Below are 14920 nucleotides of genomic sequence, written 5' to 3' on the forward strand. Positions count from 1 at the left end.
CAGGGCCAAGAAGCCCCCGGGGTCCGTAACACACACACACACACACACACACACACACACACACACACACACACACACACACACACACACACACACACACACACACACACACACACACACACACACACACACACACACACTCTGACCGGAGGCCCCAGCAAAGGCCCCGTCGCGCCCTACCGAGCCAATTCAAACACCGAGATGGCGAGATCCCACTGATCTAGGAAAGGCCCCGGCTCTGAGGAATTTGTCCATGCAAATACATCCCATTTCCTCTGACAAAACACCACCACATGTCCAGGCTTCAAGCACCCACATTCTGGCGTGCTCAAGTGGGCCGCTATTCATTCCGAGGGAGCCTTTTACTTTTCTGGGGGCCTTCCTCGTTTCCTACTCTCCTCAAGTCACCCTCCTCATCAATATTCAGACCGTCGTGTCCCCCACTCAAAGATTTGAGGCGCGCGGCTTGTGTCCTGTCGAAGATGGCAGAGTTTTTAGGATTAAGAATCTGTTATGAATCCCAAATTAAATGTATGTAGGGCACAATCAAGGGCAATTCATTGGTTTGAATGAATTATCTTTGTTCATAACGGTTTCATATTTAAACATCCCCTGCCCATGTATGGGGTTTGAGTTCCCCTCACCATTTCACTTTAATCAAAATGTCAAACTAGGGTCTACAAGGGTGACCCCTAGTGGCTGCAGTGTGCACCACTTAGTGGGGAGGCGAACCCAGATCATTCAGACGAAATCTGATTTCCATCAGATTTCCAAGATAATGGTAATTTCACAGATAACAGTAAATCTATAATGTGAAGTAAAATGCAAATTACCCCCTGCACCCACCCCGATCAATTTTACCCCGAAGAGCAGATTTAATAATTTTCCTATAGGCCGAATGTATCTTAGTGAAAAGGGAGCTCCAGCTTTTCTGGATTGATAAGCAAGAAGCAGAGTCCCTTGTAGCTTCTATCTAATGAGATGATCTCCAGTTTCACGGGCTGTAATAAGAAAATTGGACCTCCAACTCCAAAGAAATGGCAGAGAGTTGAGTGAGACCACCGCAGAGAGACATACATATGATATAGGAATTACATAGAAAACCACTGTACATCAACTGTTATTCATTAGAAATTCAACATGCACCACAAACATAATGATTCTTATTTAGAAACACTAGATAATTTACCAAAACTGGTGTACCACACCACATGGCAGAATAGCCCTAAAGTACAGTGGAATGATGAAAATTAAGAGGCTTTTAGACCTAATGGAGAGTATTATCTGTCAACAGTGGTAAACAAAACAGCATGACTTTGTTGTTGTTCAGCGCTTCCGAGTGCAGTTTCTATGAATTTGGGTTTGTTTTTTTTGTTCGGCAGCCATTAATTGCAATGAAGGGAGTTGGTGGAAGGCTCCCGTGGGCACAATCTCAAATTGAAGTTTACAGACACAGCACTTGGATTTCTGGTGGAGGCTCGGCTAAGGTGCCTTTTGTGAATTGGAGCTCATTTAATTAATCTATAACCAAAAGCGGGCATTTACAGGTTCCTAAAAAAGGAGGTGGATCACATAACGTGGCTTAGCTGAAATAAAGCAGGAAGTGGGAAATCTGATCATTTTAACACTCCCATTGGCTTTTGAGCTAAGTCCAGTGACCAGGAGGCCTCAGCCATGGCTAATGATGAGCATATTACCACCGACATTCACCCACCAGAAAGGAGGTGGGAAGAGTTGCCTTTTGTGTTCTCTAAATACACTTTCTTCATCCCCTGGGTATTTAGAAACCTTATCGCAAAAATATCCCACTGCACCCACAATCTGAAGATAGCATTGAACAGTGGGAAACCAAGGGGGACAGCTTAGTGAAAATAAAAACAGAGCTCCGTGCAGAGCGCTGAGCCTCTCAAGAGATAATGGAGACCGCAGATTTATCCGAGCACGTCGCATCGAGGCTTGGAATGAGGAGAGACCAGGAGATGCCGAAAGAGCCGAGTCTTTAGGAAAACCCACTTACCTGAACGTGTATAATGGCGGCACAAGCACAAGACACCGGGCACAAAAATCAAACCATAATACTTCCCGAACAATGTGCTGTCAGCAGAAGTTGGTTTCACGGAAAAGTTTGCGACAATGGCTCGCATTACGGGGTGAGAAGAAGTATAAAATTTAAACTTCATTCTGTTCAGGCTGCGGATGGAGCGATACAAATTTTTCCCTCTAGATACTGATTCTGAAGTATCATGCAATAGGGAACCAATCTGATCAATTACTTTTCCCTTACATAACATACTTAGGTGCTTAGTTGTGGGTCATAACGATATGACGGAGACATTAAACACGCTCCTACAGAATGCGAAAATTCACCCATTAAAGTGAACATTTTAATTTCATTTCACTTCAAGGTGGTAATGCGTAAAATGATTTTGTTAAAAAATTCCATATTTTATTATTATTTTTAGCTGGTGCCTTTTAAGCTTTTCCCAGCTCTTCAATATATTTGTGTTATGCATGTGTTCCTCTATCTGCTGTTTCCATTGCTGATGGCAGGGTCCGCCTTTCCCGGCAAGAATGCAAATGTTAGGCATGTGTAAGAAGGCATGAACTTGATAAACTAGTGTCGAACGGACGATATAGATGAATCTCTACAAAAAAAGAACATCACCCTTGGCTGAAAAAATATCCCCACCACCTGAAGTGAAAAAAATCAATCGATCAGAGGAGGGCACCTTTCGAGGAAAGAATTTGACCGTCTTCAGTCGATGGGGAGATCTGTGATTCGCAGTTTAATCCAACCAATTTATGGATCGGCACTTTAATAACTGACATGTTTGTTATTGGACTCTAATGTCTGACTTGTGATGCTCACTTGTTACCCCATTTTGGTCTGGTGTAAGACGGATATCATTAGTGCGGGTCTGTCTGTCCCTGATTGAAGCCTACCTGTTTTTGTCAAAGGACTGGAGAAGAGCTGCTGTAACAGCCTGTTCTCTGATGTTCTCAGCACCACAACAATATCTGCTGGGAGGGTGTCTCGGTTCTTCTCCAAAAAGCCATTCACGTTATACAACACCTGCGGAAGGCAACACGTGAACCTTTCAGAAGGGGGAACATCCAATCAACTACCAAGAATTAATTTGGAAGACTTAATGATAATGAAAATTAAAAATGATCTATTATTTTAGGACATGAAATCGAAGTAATCCACTGTCTTGAAAGAGAAAACACCGAGCTTGTTAATATAGTGATAAAAATATCTCATACCTTTCCAGCGTAGTGCTGAATTCCAAAGCAAAGTTCCACACGTTTTGGTCTCCAGAAGTACTTGTAGCGTAAATTGTCCTCAAATTTATCTACAGAAATTAATTTTAAAAATACATTATTCACCGCCATACTCCTGGAATACAAATGTACCTGTCTATTGGCTCTATGAGCAGACTTAAAAAGTTATATATCCCCTCAGCCCTTAAATGTTTGTAAAGTCTGGGCACATGGGTTGTAACTGAGTATTATTCTACATGTGGAGCTTGGTCATGTCTCATCGTCATGTCTTACCCACTAGTGTCTGCTCGGTGGCCTGCGGGAAGCGGCTCTCCTCGTCCAGGAGCGACAGCAAACCCATCGGTTTTTGAAGGAACATGTCGAGGATGGGCCTGTTGTCCTCATATTCCACCAGACTGGCATCGACCCCTTCGCTCTGATATTCCATCTAATTCGAACAAGCAAATGTGGAACAATCTACAGTTAATGATTCACTCTGGGGTAAACAATTTGGTATTTTTGGGGGGGAGGTGGGTGGTGTAATCAACACCAAACAGATGCAGCAGCTCTCTGCAAATTTGGAAATTTAGAGAATTATGGAAAGGTTTTTGTGAATTCATAATACAGAGCAGCCCTGCAATAACAAATGGAGCCACTTACTAATTCATAATTTATTTCAATTTGCAAATAACCGGCAGCAATATCATATCATTGCATCTACTTAATCCAGATCAAAAAGTTATTTTAAATGTATATTTTACTAGTAAAGTGGAACCAATAGATGTAAACTGCCCTCATGTTTAAGTCTTCAACTCGGAGTAATCGGCTTCTCAATACAAATAGATGGAAGGCATCGCTGCCATGTCAAATCCCTCTCCCACCAACTCAAAGCTTTTCCGTATCAAGGAAGAACGTTCCACAATAGAATTTCTTCAATAGTAAAACACATTTTGTATTGGCAATGTCTAATATTTTGAGATGTATTGTTCAGTTTTAAATACAAATTGCATTCTGATAAGATTTAAAGCTTTCTTCTTTCCTTCTTTTTCTACAAATATTCACATTCCACTTTCAGACGGTCCAGTATGATACAAATTTAGCATGAAATTCTTACATTTGTGAAATAATGAAAAATATATGCATATTATGTTCATATATCATATATGCTCTTTGCCCCTTTGCACTTACTGTTAGTGTTATAACTTATTGTTATTGTAAACCCTTGAATAAAAAGGCGTCATGGAATTCGTTTTTTGATGAATGTCTAATTATTTCCATCAAGGAAAACAGACACAAAACACTCCCACGCAAACAACCTCTCTAAATTAATGAAATGGGTAATTTGGTTGAGAGTAAAGAGGATGAAGAATCCATATCTGCTTTAAGCAAAAATATTTAATGTGTTGTTTAATTTTGCCCTGAAGGATTAGTAAGCACAAAAACAATAGGATGATTATTTATAAAAAATATATATATAAATTTTTACAGCCTATATCTTTATATATAAGTTTCATTATTTGGTGGCTTCCTTTCAAACCACGCTGCAATGCTGTGAATACACAGATTTGTATTCAGTTTCATTCGGTTCTTTCTTCGCCGCTTCCTCTCTCACCTGTTCCAGAGCGAATATGTGTTGGTTAAAGTAAAACTGGATCTGCTCATTAGCGATGTTGATGCACAGCTGCTCAAAGGAGTTCTTCTTGAAGTTTTCGAATCCAAAGATGTCCAGGATTCCAACATTCATGCCACACTCAGCAGCACTTCAAAGGAGGGGGGAAAAAGGGGGACAAACAAAGTTATTCTTCTATGTAACGGAGCGAACAAATTCCCCGGCGGCCACGTCGATTGATAAAAGTTTAATGATAATGCCATTTCAACCCAAATAGAGAATTTCTGGTCTGACTGGCCTAGTCTGGCGAGAAAACAAATCATAAACATCAGCCTTCAAACTGTCACTGGGAACGTCGGGGTGTTTGTTGACGTAGCTTGGCCCACAGTCATTTACAAGTGGAATGCAAATGGAATTGCAGGATTCCCGAGTCCAGCGTAGAGTCTCCGCTCTGATCTGATCTGATCTGGACTTCTCTCTGTGATCTGTCATCATCCGCTGACACGCAGAGGTCACCTTATCCCCGCTCTAACAGGTTATTAACGGCAATAAGAAAGAGCCAGCAGACGACTTGAGCGGAGACAGGAACCCGGGGCTTTTGTACGTCTTTGAGACGACGATTCCCGGACAAGTCCACGCTCACGCTTATGAAGGGAATTCTTTTGGATCAATGAACGACCCCTTTAGAGTCTCTCTGAAGTCCTTTTAATCATCTGGATTATTATTTTCTCGGCACGTAACTCGTATCAAATATTTATTATACTTCTCCTCTCCTCCGCTGTTTCGCTTGTCTGCCGTTCGGGGCATTGATATTCTCCGCTGCCTTTTCGCTTCCACCTCAACGCTCTTCACAGTCCCCCTCCGCCGCCGACTCCCCTTCATGGCCGACAAAGTTTTTACAGAGACAGACGCTAATGGCAGGAGACAACCAGAAGCGAAGGCAAGGGTATGTCGGACGTATACTCCCACCAAACCACGACCACCACTCTCACCAAATATTCATGTCGGGCTGCAGGAGGGTGTTGATGCGGTTGACGATCCAGCTGAACAGGCGTCCGTACAGGGCCTTAGACATGGCGTCGCGGACGTCCGTGGCCTTGTCCACGGTGTTGGTGCGGATGATGGTCTCGCCCCTGGTAACCACGCAGTGCGAGGTCAGGGCCTCCTGGAGCTCCTCGGGGCCGATGCTGAGAAGGGACGCCGCTGAGGAGACACACAGACAATTATTATCGATTTGATTAAGAAAGACAACTGACAGCAAATCAACGATAAGACACGAGCTCCACTTAATTTAATTGAATTTAACTGATTCACTTAAATCACGACTGCGTCTCACCATTCTCTAAGGCCTGGGGGTTAGGCACTTCACTCTTATCCGTCTGATGCTGTGACGTGATGGCCGTGAATTCAATATTTCCAATGTTTAAAATCCCTGAGAGTATTCTGTACACGGAGTTGACTTCCTAAAAAATAACAATCAAGACAGAAATGCGTTTGAGAGTATGTAACATACGATTTAACTGTATTCGACCCCGTGAGAAATAAGTAATAAGTAAATAACAATATGTCAAAGATTACAAAAAAAACCTCAAGAATGTACATGTCATTTGGATGATTTTATTCTGTATTTTTGTTTACCATTTATTTATTTTGGAAAAAAAATATGCCCTAAAACAATATATCAGCTCTATTTATGTGTTAAAATCATCAGGATACCTCTTCAGTGAAGCCAATGATTCTGAAACAGTCCTGAATTGCATCAAACTGCTCCTTGTACAGTTTACTCGAAACAATGTCCTGCATCACCTTGCAGTGTTGGCTGTCGATGTACCTGCGGATAGGAAGTGACCAGTGAGACATTCTGTTCTGCTTAAATAATGGTTGTATTTGGTTATAAAGGTGACTGAACCAAAGACGTAGCCTGAATTGCTAACCTGGGAGGCGTCTTGTCCGGTAATGTGTAGCTCCTCAGTTTACCTTGGTGGTAAAGGCCGGCGTACATGTAATAGAATATGTGGAAGTTTTTTTCTCCCCTGTGGAGAAACATACACAATCATGAGTGGACCGAGCAGCAAACGTACAATGCGAGGCTGGGTTAAGCATGACATACGCCGCCTGTTTTATGACCCTCGACTTCTCCAGCAGGTATTCGGAGATCTTTGCCCCCATGACGGCGCCAGTCGGCGTGAACTTCATCTCCAGGTACTTCCCAAAACGACTCGAGTTGTCGTTGATGGCCGTGCAGGCGTTTCCAAAGGCCTCGACGAGCGGGTTCACCTGCAGAATCTTTTCTCGCAGCGTCCGATTGTTTGCCTGCGAGCAACAACAACGACAGCAGCACGCTGTTTCAGCAACAGACAAACCTGAGATGACTGCCATCGTTATGACGTGACGATTTACAACAAAATACAGATACTCCCATCGGAAGACTCTTGATAATCGTCACCTGTGTATATTACCTTTCCCAAGTAAGTAAGATGTTGAACGATTAAATGGGCACTCTCCGTTTTTCCTGCACCACTTTCCCCGCTGATAATGATGCACTACAATGAATGTAAACAGGTACACAAATGCAATTCAATAGATAGTTAGTTTTTTTCAAATAGTTTTTCTCCTGTCTGCGACTCAGAATTGTCGTATATACATTTTTAAAATAATGGTGAAAAAGCAAAAAATAAGGACAAAGGTGCAGGACATTTTACTTAATATATCATAAAAATGTTCATCGTGCTCATCATTTCAAATCAGAACTAAAGCTTTTTTACCAGCAATGGCAGAATGGGATCATCCAAAATTCACTACCTGGTCTTTGCAGAAAGTGACCATGCCCTGGTAGGCAGCATCCGCGGTGGCAAAGATGTGGGGGGGGTTGTCGGCTCGCTTCAATCCGTGGTATAATTTGGAGAACTGGAAACACAGGTGCGTACAGTACAGCCAACGAGTAGCCTGAATGAGGATTTCCCTTTGTGGTATATGTTGTGGTCGATAACACATCCCGGTGGGCGCTCTGCACTGACCTGGGGGGAGTAGATGCTGAGGTTCTGGAAGGGGTTGAGTGCGATCAGGATGTCGCCGACGTACGTGTAGATCTGCAGCTCATCGTACCTCTTCTGGAGGTGGCTGATTATTATCTCCTTCAGAAAAGGTTCGTAGAAAAACATGTGCGCGTTACACTGCGTTCCGCCCGGCGCTTATTCGGTGAACGGTGAGGCCCGTGCGTCTGAACCCTACCTCGTCCAAGAACTCCAGGTTCACCAGATCGTCGTCTGGGCAGCTCTCTATGATGAGGGTTTTACGGGTATTGATCCTCTCGCGCCTGTAAGCAGCCGAGGGTATACCAAGGAAAGCACAGACAGCCTTTTTAATTGACCAGCGGAGTGCCGACAAAATCCGTCCGCCTGGTTGTGAGACTCCCCCATGGCTTGTTTGTGGCCCCTTAAGGCGCTCCCCGGGGAGCCATCTCCAATTTTCAGATGCTATAATTGCACTTCATCTCTGTTTTGACCTATAGCTCTCCGCGGGGGCCCCCGTGGGCAGAGGTCAGCGCCGAACCAGCTGGCTCAAAGGCAACACTCAAACGTTCAAAACCTCAGGGGAGGGGGAGCCACACAATCGTATATACGTGTGTGCGTGTTATTGAGAGAAGGATGGAGCGAGGGCGTATCTCTGTGGGTCTGCTCGCTCACATGCATTTCTATATGTGCAATGCCCTGTATCAATTTCAGTGGGCTAGAAGTGTGACAATGAAGTATAATGAAATGAAATACAGAGTGCATCGTAAAAAAAAAATTCAGCTCGGGTAACCACTCACATGTCTAACCTTCCAAAATATAAGAAGATTTTGACTGTTTCCTCATTCCCAAGAGGTATCCATATTCTATTAGAATGAATAATCGATGACATAAGGTGTCAGTCCTCTTCCGTCAAGAGTTGTGTAGGTCCCCGCCAGCTGAATCGTCACTCTTTGCGACCCCAGAGATCTTCTTTCTTAGAAAGACACAACACCCACTAGTTCCCACCTCTCTAGTGCTCCCTGTTGCAGCTACTTTTAAGTTGTCTATGTCTTCACTCTTATCTGGAGTCATTGTGTGCTGAGCTGTGGCAATGAGAGACTAAGCTGGGCGAGCCCGGTTCTCACCCTACAAGCCCCTAATCCCATTATCCACTTTCACAGTGGACAGCGACTCAGGATCAGACCCACACCCTCACTGCACGCTCACTCTGGAGAGGAAATGCAATGGGCTTGACCCAGTCAAGGGTGCGTTTTATGTGAAGCGGACTTCTCGGTAATAAGGATTCCAAAGTGTTCCCAAAGACGGAGCTTCTGAGTCAAATAACGGCAAGCGCGCTATATTGTCGCTCGTTATAGGGTGAGTTCATATTTTCAGATAGATTCAAGCTGCCGTAACACATAATTTGCCCATACAATAAACAAATACACATACAGTAAAAAACAATCAAATCAAAGCCTTTAAAACTTTTTTGGATTGGATTTCAGATTTCAGAATAAATGTATAAACATACAAATATATGCATGTATACGTATTAAATATATATGCATATTAAATATATATATTTACATATATAAAAAAAAAATATATATATTTATATATGATAATTGAAGATCTTAATACGCGTCTAAATTGTTACAAACCATTATCTTCAGTAAATAACTGAATGAATAATCCCATCCCTTCATTCATAAAGAACACAAAGAAATTGTAAAGCTGAACCGTAACCATTTTTCCACAAGTAAATCAATCTTGTACAGAGTATTTTACTCCGAGATTGGTTTAATCACATGGGTGGTGGGGCTCTTTGTGCTAAATGCTCCAAATCAAACGGCTGCCACATCCACTGATCTAAATGGCTTTTTTATTAATCTAAGGTTAGTCAGCACAATCACTCCTACCAAATTAGTTGCACCTCCCTAACTTCTCTTTAATCACATACTGTTATGTCCATTAATGGGGCTCATCTTTGTCTCTGTAGGAGCATACGCAGAGGAAACCCTGCCCCCTACTGGAGAGAAAATATATCTTCATTTAATTTTCTAATTTTATTTTCTGTATATTTTCTATAAAACAAAAGTCATTCAACAGTCCCCCCCGACTTACTTTGTTTTGGTTTTGCAGCCCAGGTCTTGCTGCTCTCCGATGAGGGTCGCCAGCTGATGTCTCAGCGTCACATCTTTACCGTGAGCCTGCTTGATGAAGGGATGCTCCAAGAGGTGAGTCACAGATGGACGTACCTCAAAATCCTTTATCAGACATCTGGACACACACACACCCACATGTGGTATTCGGTGCCATTTAAGTGCGACAGGAGATAAATCATAAACATCTTCAAATGACATTTTCTTATTTTAAAAATAAAAAAGATTAAAGGGAGGATTAAACAGCCACAAAGAGACAAAATTGTGCATTCACCTGAGCATTTTTGAAAGTTGATTAATCTGGATTAGTTCTGTCACTTGACCATGCCCAGTAGGGAGCCTCCTGCTCATGGTTCTGAGTTGGGATTACTGGACTGTCTCGCTCTCCTGTCCGAGAACCACATGGTCATCATTACCATGGTCCCGAGTCCAAACAAGCCCAGCTCCATCAGCCGTTATGTGCCGTGTTTGGCAAGAGGACTTTACTATTTTGTGATACTGGCCAAGGGATAAAGCTACTAGTTCATACTTTTGTTTCAAAACCAGAACCAAATATTTAAATGAGGTGAGTAAAATACACTTGAACAATAGATTAAAATCGAAACTAATATGTTATGCAAGAGCAAGCTGAATAATATACTGTAAGCCCTTGGATTCAAACAATGCATTTTAATAGCCATTAATATCCAATTATTATGGTGATCATTTATTTTGGCTTAATTGTCTCAATATGTCTGTTAGCATGACAACACTTACAACCGCACACAAGGGCAAGATAGGAGAACAACACCTACAACAACCCTAATCTACATTGAAATTCTGTTTTTTCCATCGGTTTGTTCGGCTCCGAAAGTTAATTTAAAGAATTCATTAGCGTCGGGACATTAGGCAGAGTCTTTCGCCATTAGCCAGGATGCAGGACATCAGGCCACTTTGTCACAAGAGGCAGTGCTTTGGCAGCGAAAGTATATGACACCAGTGATACATTTATTATCGTGGAAAACAGGGCCCAGACCTGTATGCATGCATGCATGCATGCATGCGCGCACACACATACACGCACGCACGCACGCACACACACAGGTCTGACAGAACGCTGAAAGGGCTTCCACAAACAGCCTGAAGAGCGTGATAACGTTGTCCAGCCTCCCCACATTGTACCCTGGTGGGCTTGAGGAGATTATGTCTGACATGATATCACTCAATCCATTGCTCCAAATTTAACTGTGTGCAATTCCCAAACCATTCTTTGGAAATCATTTTAATTGCACTGTTTTGTATAAAACAGTGCAATTGTAAGTGTAAAAAATACTGTCACTAATACTTGTTGTATTGGTTGGTTATATTGAATGTATTTTACAGGAGTGTGCACGAGACACCATCGCAAACGATCAATAACAGACATTATTGTGTCATTCAGGTAGTAAAAAAAAACAACCAGCATGCCCTAAAGCCGATGCCTCTCTGGTGCACACTTCGCTTTTTTTTTCCAATTATTGCGATTTTGCACTGAACTCCTCCTTTGATAATAACATAGCTGTAAGACAAGAGGCATGGAGCAAAATAACCCTCAAAATAAATTGAAAAATGTTCTCTCATTACTGCCTGGGCCTACGTACCTCTGTATGGTAGATATTGAGGTTGTATATTTTGAACAACCATTACGGGCCACCATTGACATTATTTGCTCTGTGCAATGGAGGAGGCGATAAGTTATCTATAGATTAGATGAAACTGATAATTCAGGAGAATGAGTTTGTTCCTCTGTGGCAGATTTACACAAATGAAAAGCAATGACCAGAAAGGTTGATAGAATCTGCCTGTGGACTATCACTTTCAGCGCCCTCAATGTTTACATCCTCGGTCCTGCTCAATGTGACGGCAAATGTTCATGGAATCTATTCTTGGATTGCCGTACATACTGTATCTCCATTGAAAATCACATAGCACTTGGCAAAATTTGATCAACTGTACTCACCCTATAATGTTTCCTACAGCATTGTAGTCATGAGGCCCTAGTGCACCAGTCTTTGCACATGTGCACAGACACTTGCAAAGGGGTATATTTTGTTAAGGATTTACTTAACAGGGTTTATGGTGAATGTTTATTCGTGCATATGGGTATGAATATCTGTTATTTAGGCTGACACGAGGTCTTCTCCACATTTCGATGTAAACAAACCAGAGCCACGCAAAAAGAAAAACCTGTGCATCTGAAAATACAATCTTTGTGTACGGTGAACTGAAGAATGTGTTTTTCGCATATTAACAAAGCCAATTATCATCACGGCATTGCAGCGGAGCTCACTTCCATACACCGTAGCTTGGATTATTGCTTCAACCAAGAGGTTGACTTTCTTGTGCCTGCCGGCATCACATACAGGCCCGCCGACCTTGGATCAATAATTAAGAATCAAAGCTTTGAATAAGAAGGACAGAGCGAGTTCAATAAAACAGCTAAAAGAGGCATGTACATTACCATGGAAGCAATGGTTATGTTCAATTACACACCACCTTCAGAGGACCAGGTTTAGGATATTGAATGAAGGTGATCATTTTGGAGTGAAAACACGACCTGAAGAGAAAAAAGGGACACTTACTGTCCGATGAAATGACTGAAACTTCTGCACCACTCATCTGGATTTCGTAACGTGGGGGAGGGATTTCTGAAAGAAAACACACGCACGCACCCACGCACCCACGCACGCACGCACACACACACACACACACACCCACACAAACTGATTAGAAGCAGCTTTAATAAAATGCTGCAATTACAGCAAATGCCTTGAGAGTTGTTTTTTTTTGTTTTGTTTTTTTCAATTTTCCCTATAATTGCTCTAGCTGACCAATAATAGCCGACAGGGTGTTCCCAACAGACTTCCGTGAGAGTTAGACAGGAGATTTTGGTCCAGGGATGAGCTGGTAGGGTGCCAGACCCCTGGCAGCCAGAGCAAAAGTGACAAATGATAAGAGCCCCTCCACTGTCTGGCAGGAAGCGTCTGCCATTGGGAGCCAAAAATTATGAGAGTCAGTTGTACCTCTGTCATCAGCATTTATGGAGGCCATCCATAACAGGGCTAACACCTTTAAAGTGCTTCAGTGTGCATGATGTTAAGAACCATATGTTTGTACAGTGTACCAAGGCCGGACTGATGTTGATCACCACCATTTACATCTGCCACAGGGCTGCCAGAGGGCTGCTGGGACCGGGAGTTTAGCTTCTGTCGCTAAAATAGTGCCAAACCTCTGTCAAGGTATCGCTTCATTAACAGATACTAATAAGTTATTTAATGCCGTTTATTCCGCGATCGAAAGGGTCTCCAAAGTGATACGGTACACAGTGACTCACAATATAAAGAAAAACAAGATTAATTTAAAATTAATCTTTTTTAACAAATTAATAAAAAAACAAATGTGCAAACAAAATGACTCCTGTTTTGCTTATCTCAAAGCATCCAGAGCCAAGCCATACATGCAGTTACATGCGAGATGACAACCTATTAAATATCTTTATTTCGGTGGGGGGGTACAAAAATCTGTCATTTTCCCAAGTGTTAAGTTAGCGGAGTCTTTGATAAGGATTCAGACAGGCAATCCTTTCTGAAGTGCAGATCAAAGCCGCTAACTGACTGTTTCAATGCCACCCCTAATATGAGCCTGGAGCTATGTCCTCGCCTTGATGTTGTACCACACTGCTTAGACGTTACAAAGTCAATACAGCAGCACATTCCTGATAATACTGTCAAGTGCCCTCATTGTGCTGAGCAAATTCCGGCATATTTTTCTTCTTCTTCCCATATTTGTGCGAGCGCTGGCTCACATTGTAAACACAAATGGCTTATGGTGATGTAGGTCCAGGCGGCGCTCCCAGTGCCAGACGTTCATCAAAGTGGATTGAGGCGAAATCAGAGAGGCGTCAACAGCACTTTTATGAAAGCTGCTACTAAGCCAAGGAGGAAGAAAGACAAAAAATGTGCACATGTGCTGTATTACTGTGGTTTTGGGGGGGGGGGGGGGGGTTTACAGAACTTGTCATACCCCCCACTCCCAAATTATCCTAAGACATAAGAACGTCCTAATATCTCTCCAGCAAGTGATTTCCTAGGTGAACTTAGCAGCACTTTTTGACTTGTTAACGTAGTGCTGTCTTAGCAGGGGTAAAACTTTTAACGGCAACTGAACAGTTATCACTTACCTCAATACCTAAAAAAAAAAAATAACCCAACATCTCATATTTAACTCAGTGGAAGTGGAAGAATGTTGACGTCTTCAAACGTCTTCATCGCACTCGTATCACTGTACGTGCGGAGAAAATATCTGGCGTCTACGAGGGCTCGGACCATAACACTGACTGTCAAAAAGTATAAATTGAGTCTAGCTTTTGTCAGTACCACGCTCAACCATGTTCAGATCCATGGCGCAATTACCGAAGCAAAATCAATACCATGTTCCTTCAGGGTCGCCCATTGAAAGGGGCACATGGCCTTATAAACAAGAATATGGGAACTATAAATCTTTTTCGTAGGCCTGCTTCACACACCCAGCTGCCGTTGTGAGGAAACGTTGTTTGATTGATGTCGAGCTTTAAAAGGATCATTTAAAGCTATTAATGGGGAGGGGAGGGCTGTAATTTACCACAGATATGCATTTTCCTTTTCAACCAGCTAACAGTGCAGGAGAGCCGGGGACCAAAATAAAAAAAAAAAAACTTGCTCGGCTATCGGACCAATCCGCTTATGATTTCAGCTCATCCATCGTCGGGACGGCGGCACACACATGAATAAGCACAGAGAAACTACCGCTGTATCTGTCGTGCCCTCCGCCTCCTCCACCTCCACATGGCACTGAGCCGCGTATGAACCTCTGGCATCAAAGACAGTGTTAGAATGTCG

At 42.6% G+C, this 14920-nt stretch overlaps 1 protein-coding gene across 1 annotated transcript in view; it reads right to left on the reverse strand.

The window, feature by feature from the left end:
- The window catches only part of myo3b (myosin IIIB), a 52627-nt gene that overhangs the window by 28233 nt on the left and 9474 nt on the right, over positions 1-14920 (reverse strand). Inside the window, exons 8-22 of the mRNA XM_080018791.1 lie at positions 12626-12691; positions 9988-10143; positions 8102-8186; positions 7888-8004; positions 7673-7777; positions 7330-7413; positions 6981-7183; positions 6805-6903; positions 6587-6701; positions 6207-6333; positions 5863-6073; positions 4874-5021; positions 3556-3709; positions 3265-3353; positions 2944-3073 (exon numbers count right to left, since the gene is read on the reverse strand). Of these exons, the coding sequence (XP_079874917.1) occupies positions 2944-3073; positions 3265-3353; positions 3556-3709; positions 4874-5021; positions 5863-6073; positions 6207-6333; positions 6587-6701; positions 6805-6903; positions 6981-7183; positions 7330-7413; positions 7673-7777; positions 7888-8004; positions 8102-8186; positions 9988-10143; positions 12626-12691 (1889 nt within the window). The remainder of the gene's footprint in view (positions 1-2943; positions 3074-3264; positions 3354-3555; positions 3710-4873; positions 5022-5862; positions 6074-6206; positions 6334-6586; positions 6702-6804; positions 6904-6980; positions 7184-7329; positions 7414-7672; positions 7778-7887; positions 8005-8101; positions 8187-9987; positions 10144-12625; positions 12692-14920) is intronic.

The sequence above is a fragment of the Zeus faber genome (genome assembly GCF_960531495.2).
Source record: "Zeus faber genome assembly, chromosome: 18".
NCBI lineage: Eukaryota > Metazoa > Chordata > Actinopteri > Zeiformes > Zeidae > Zeus > Zeus faber.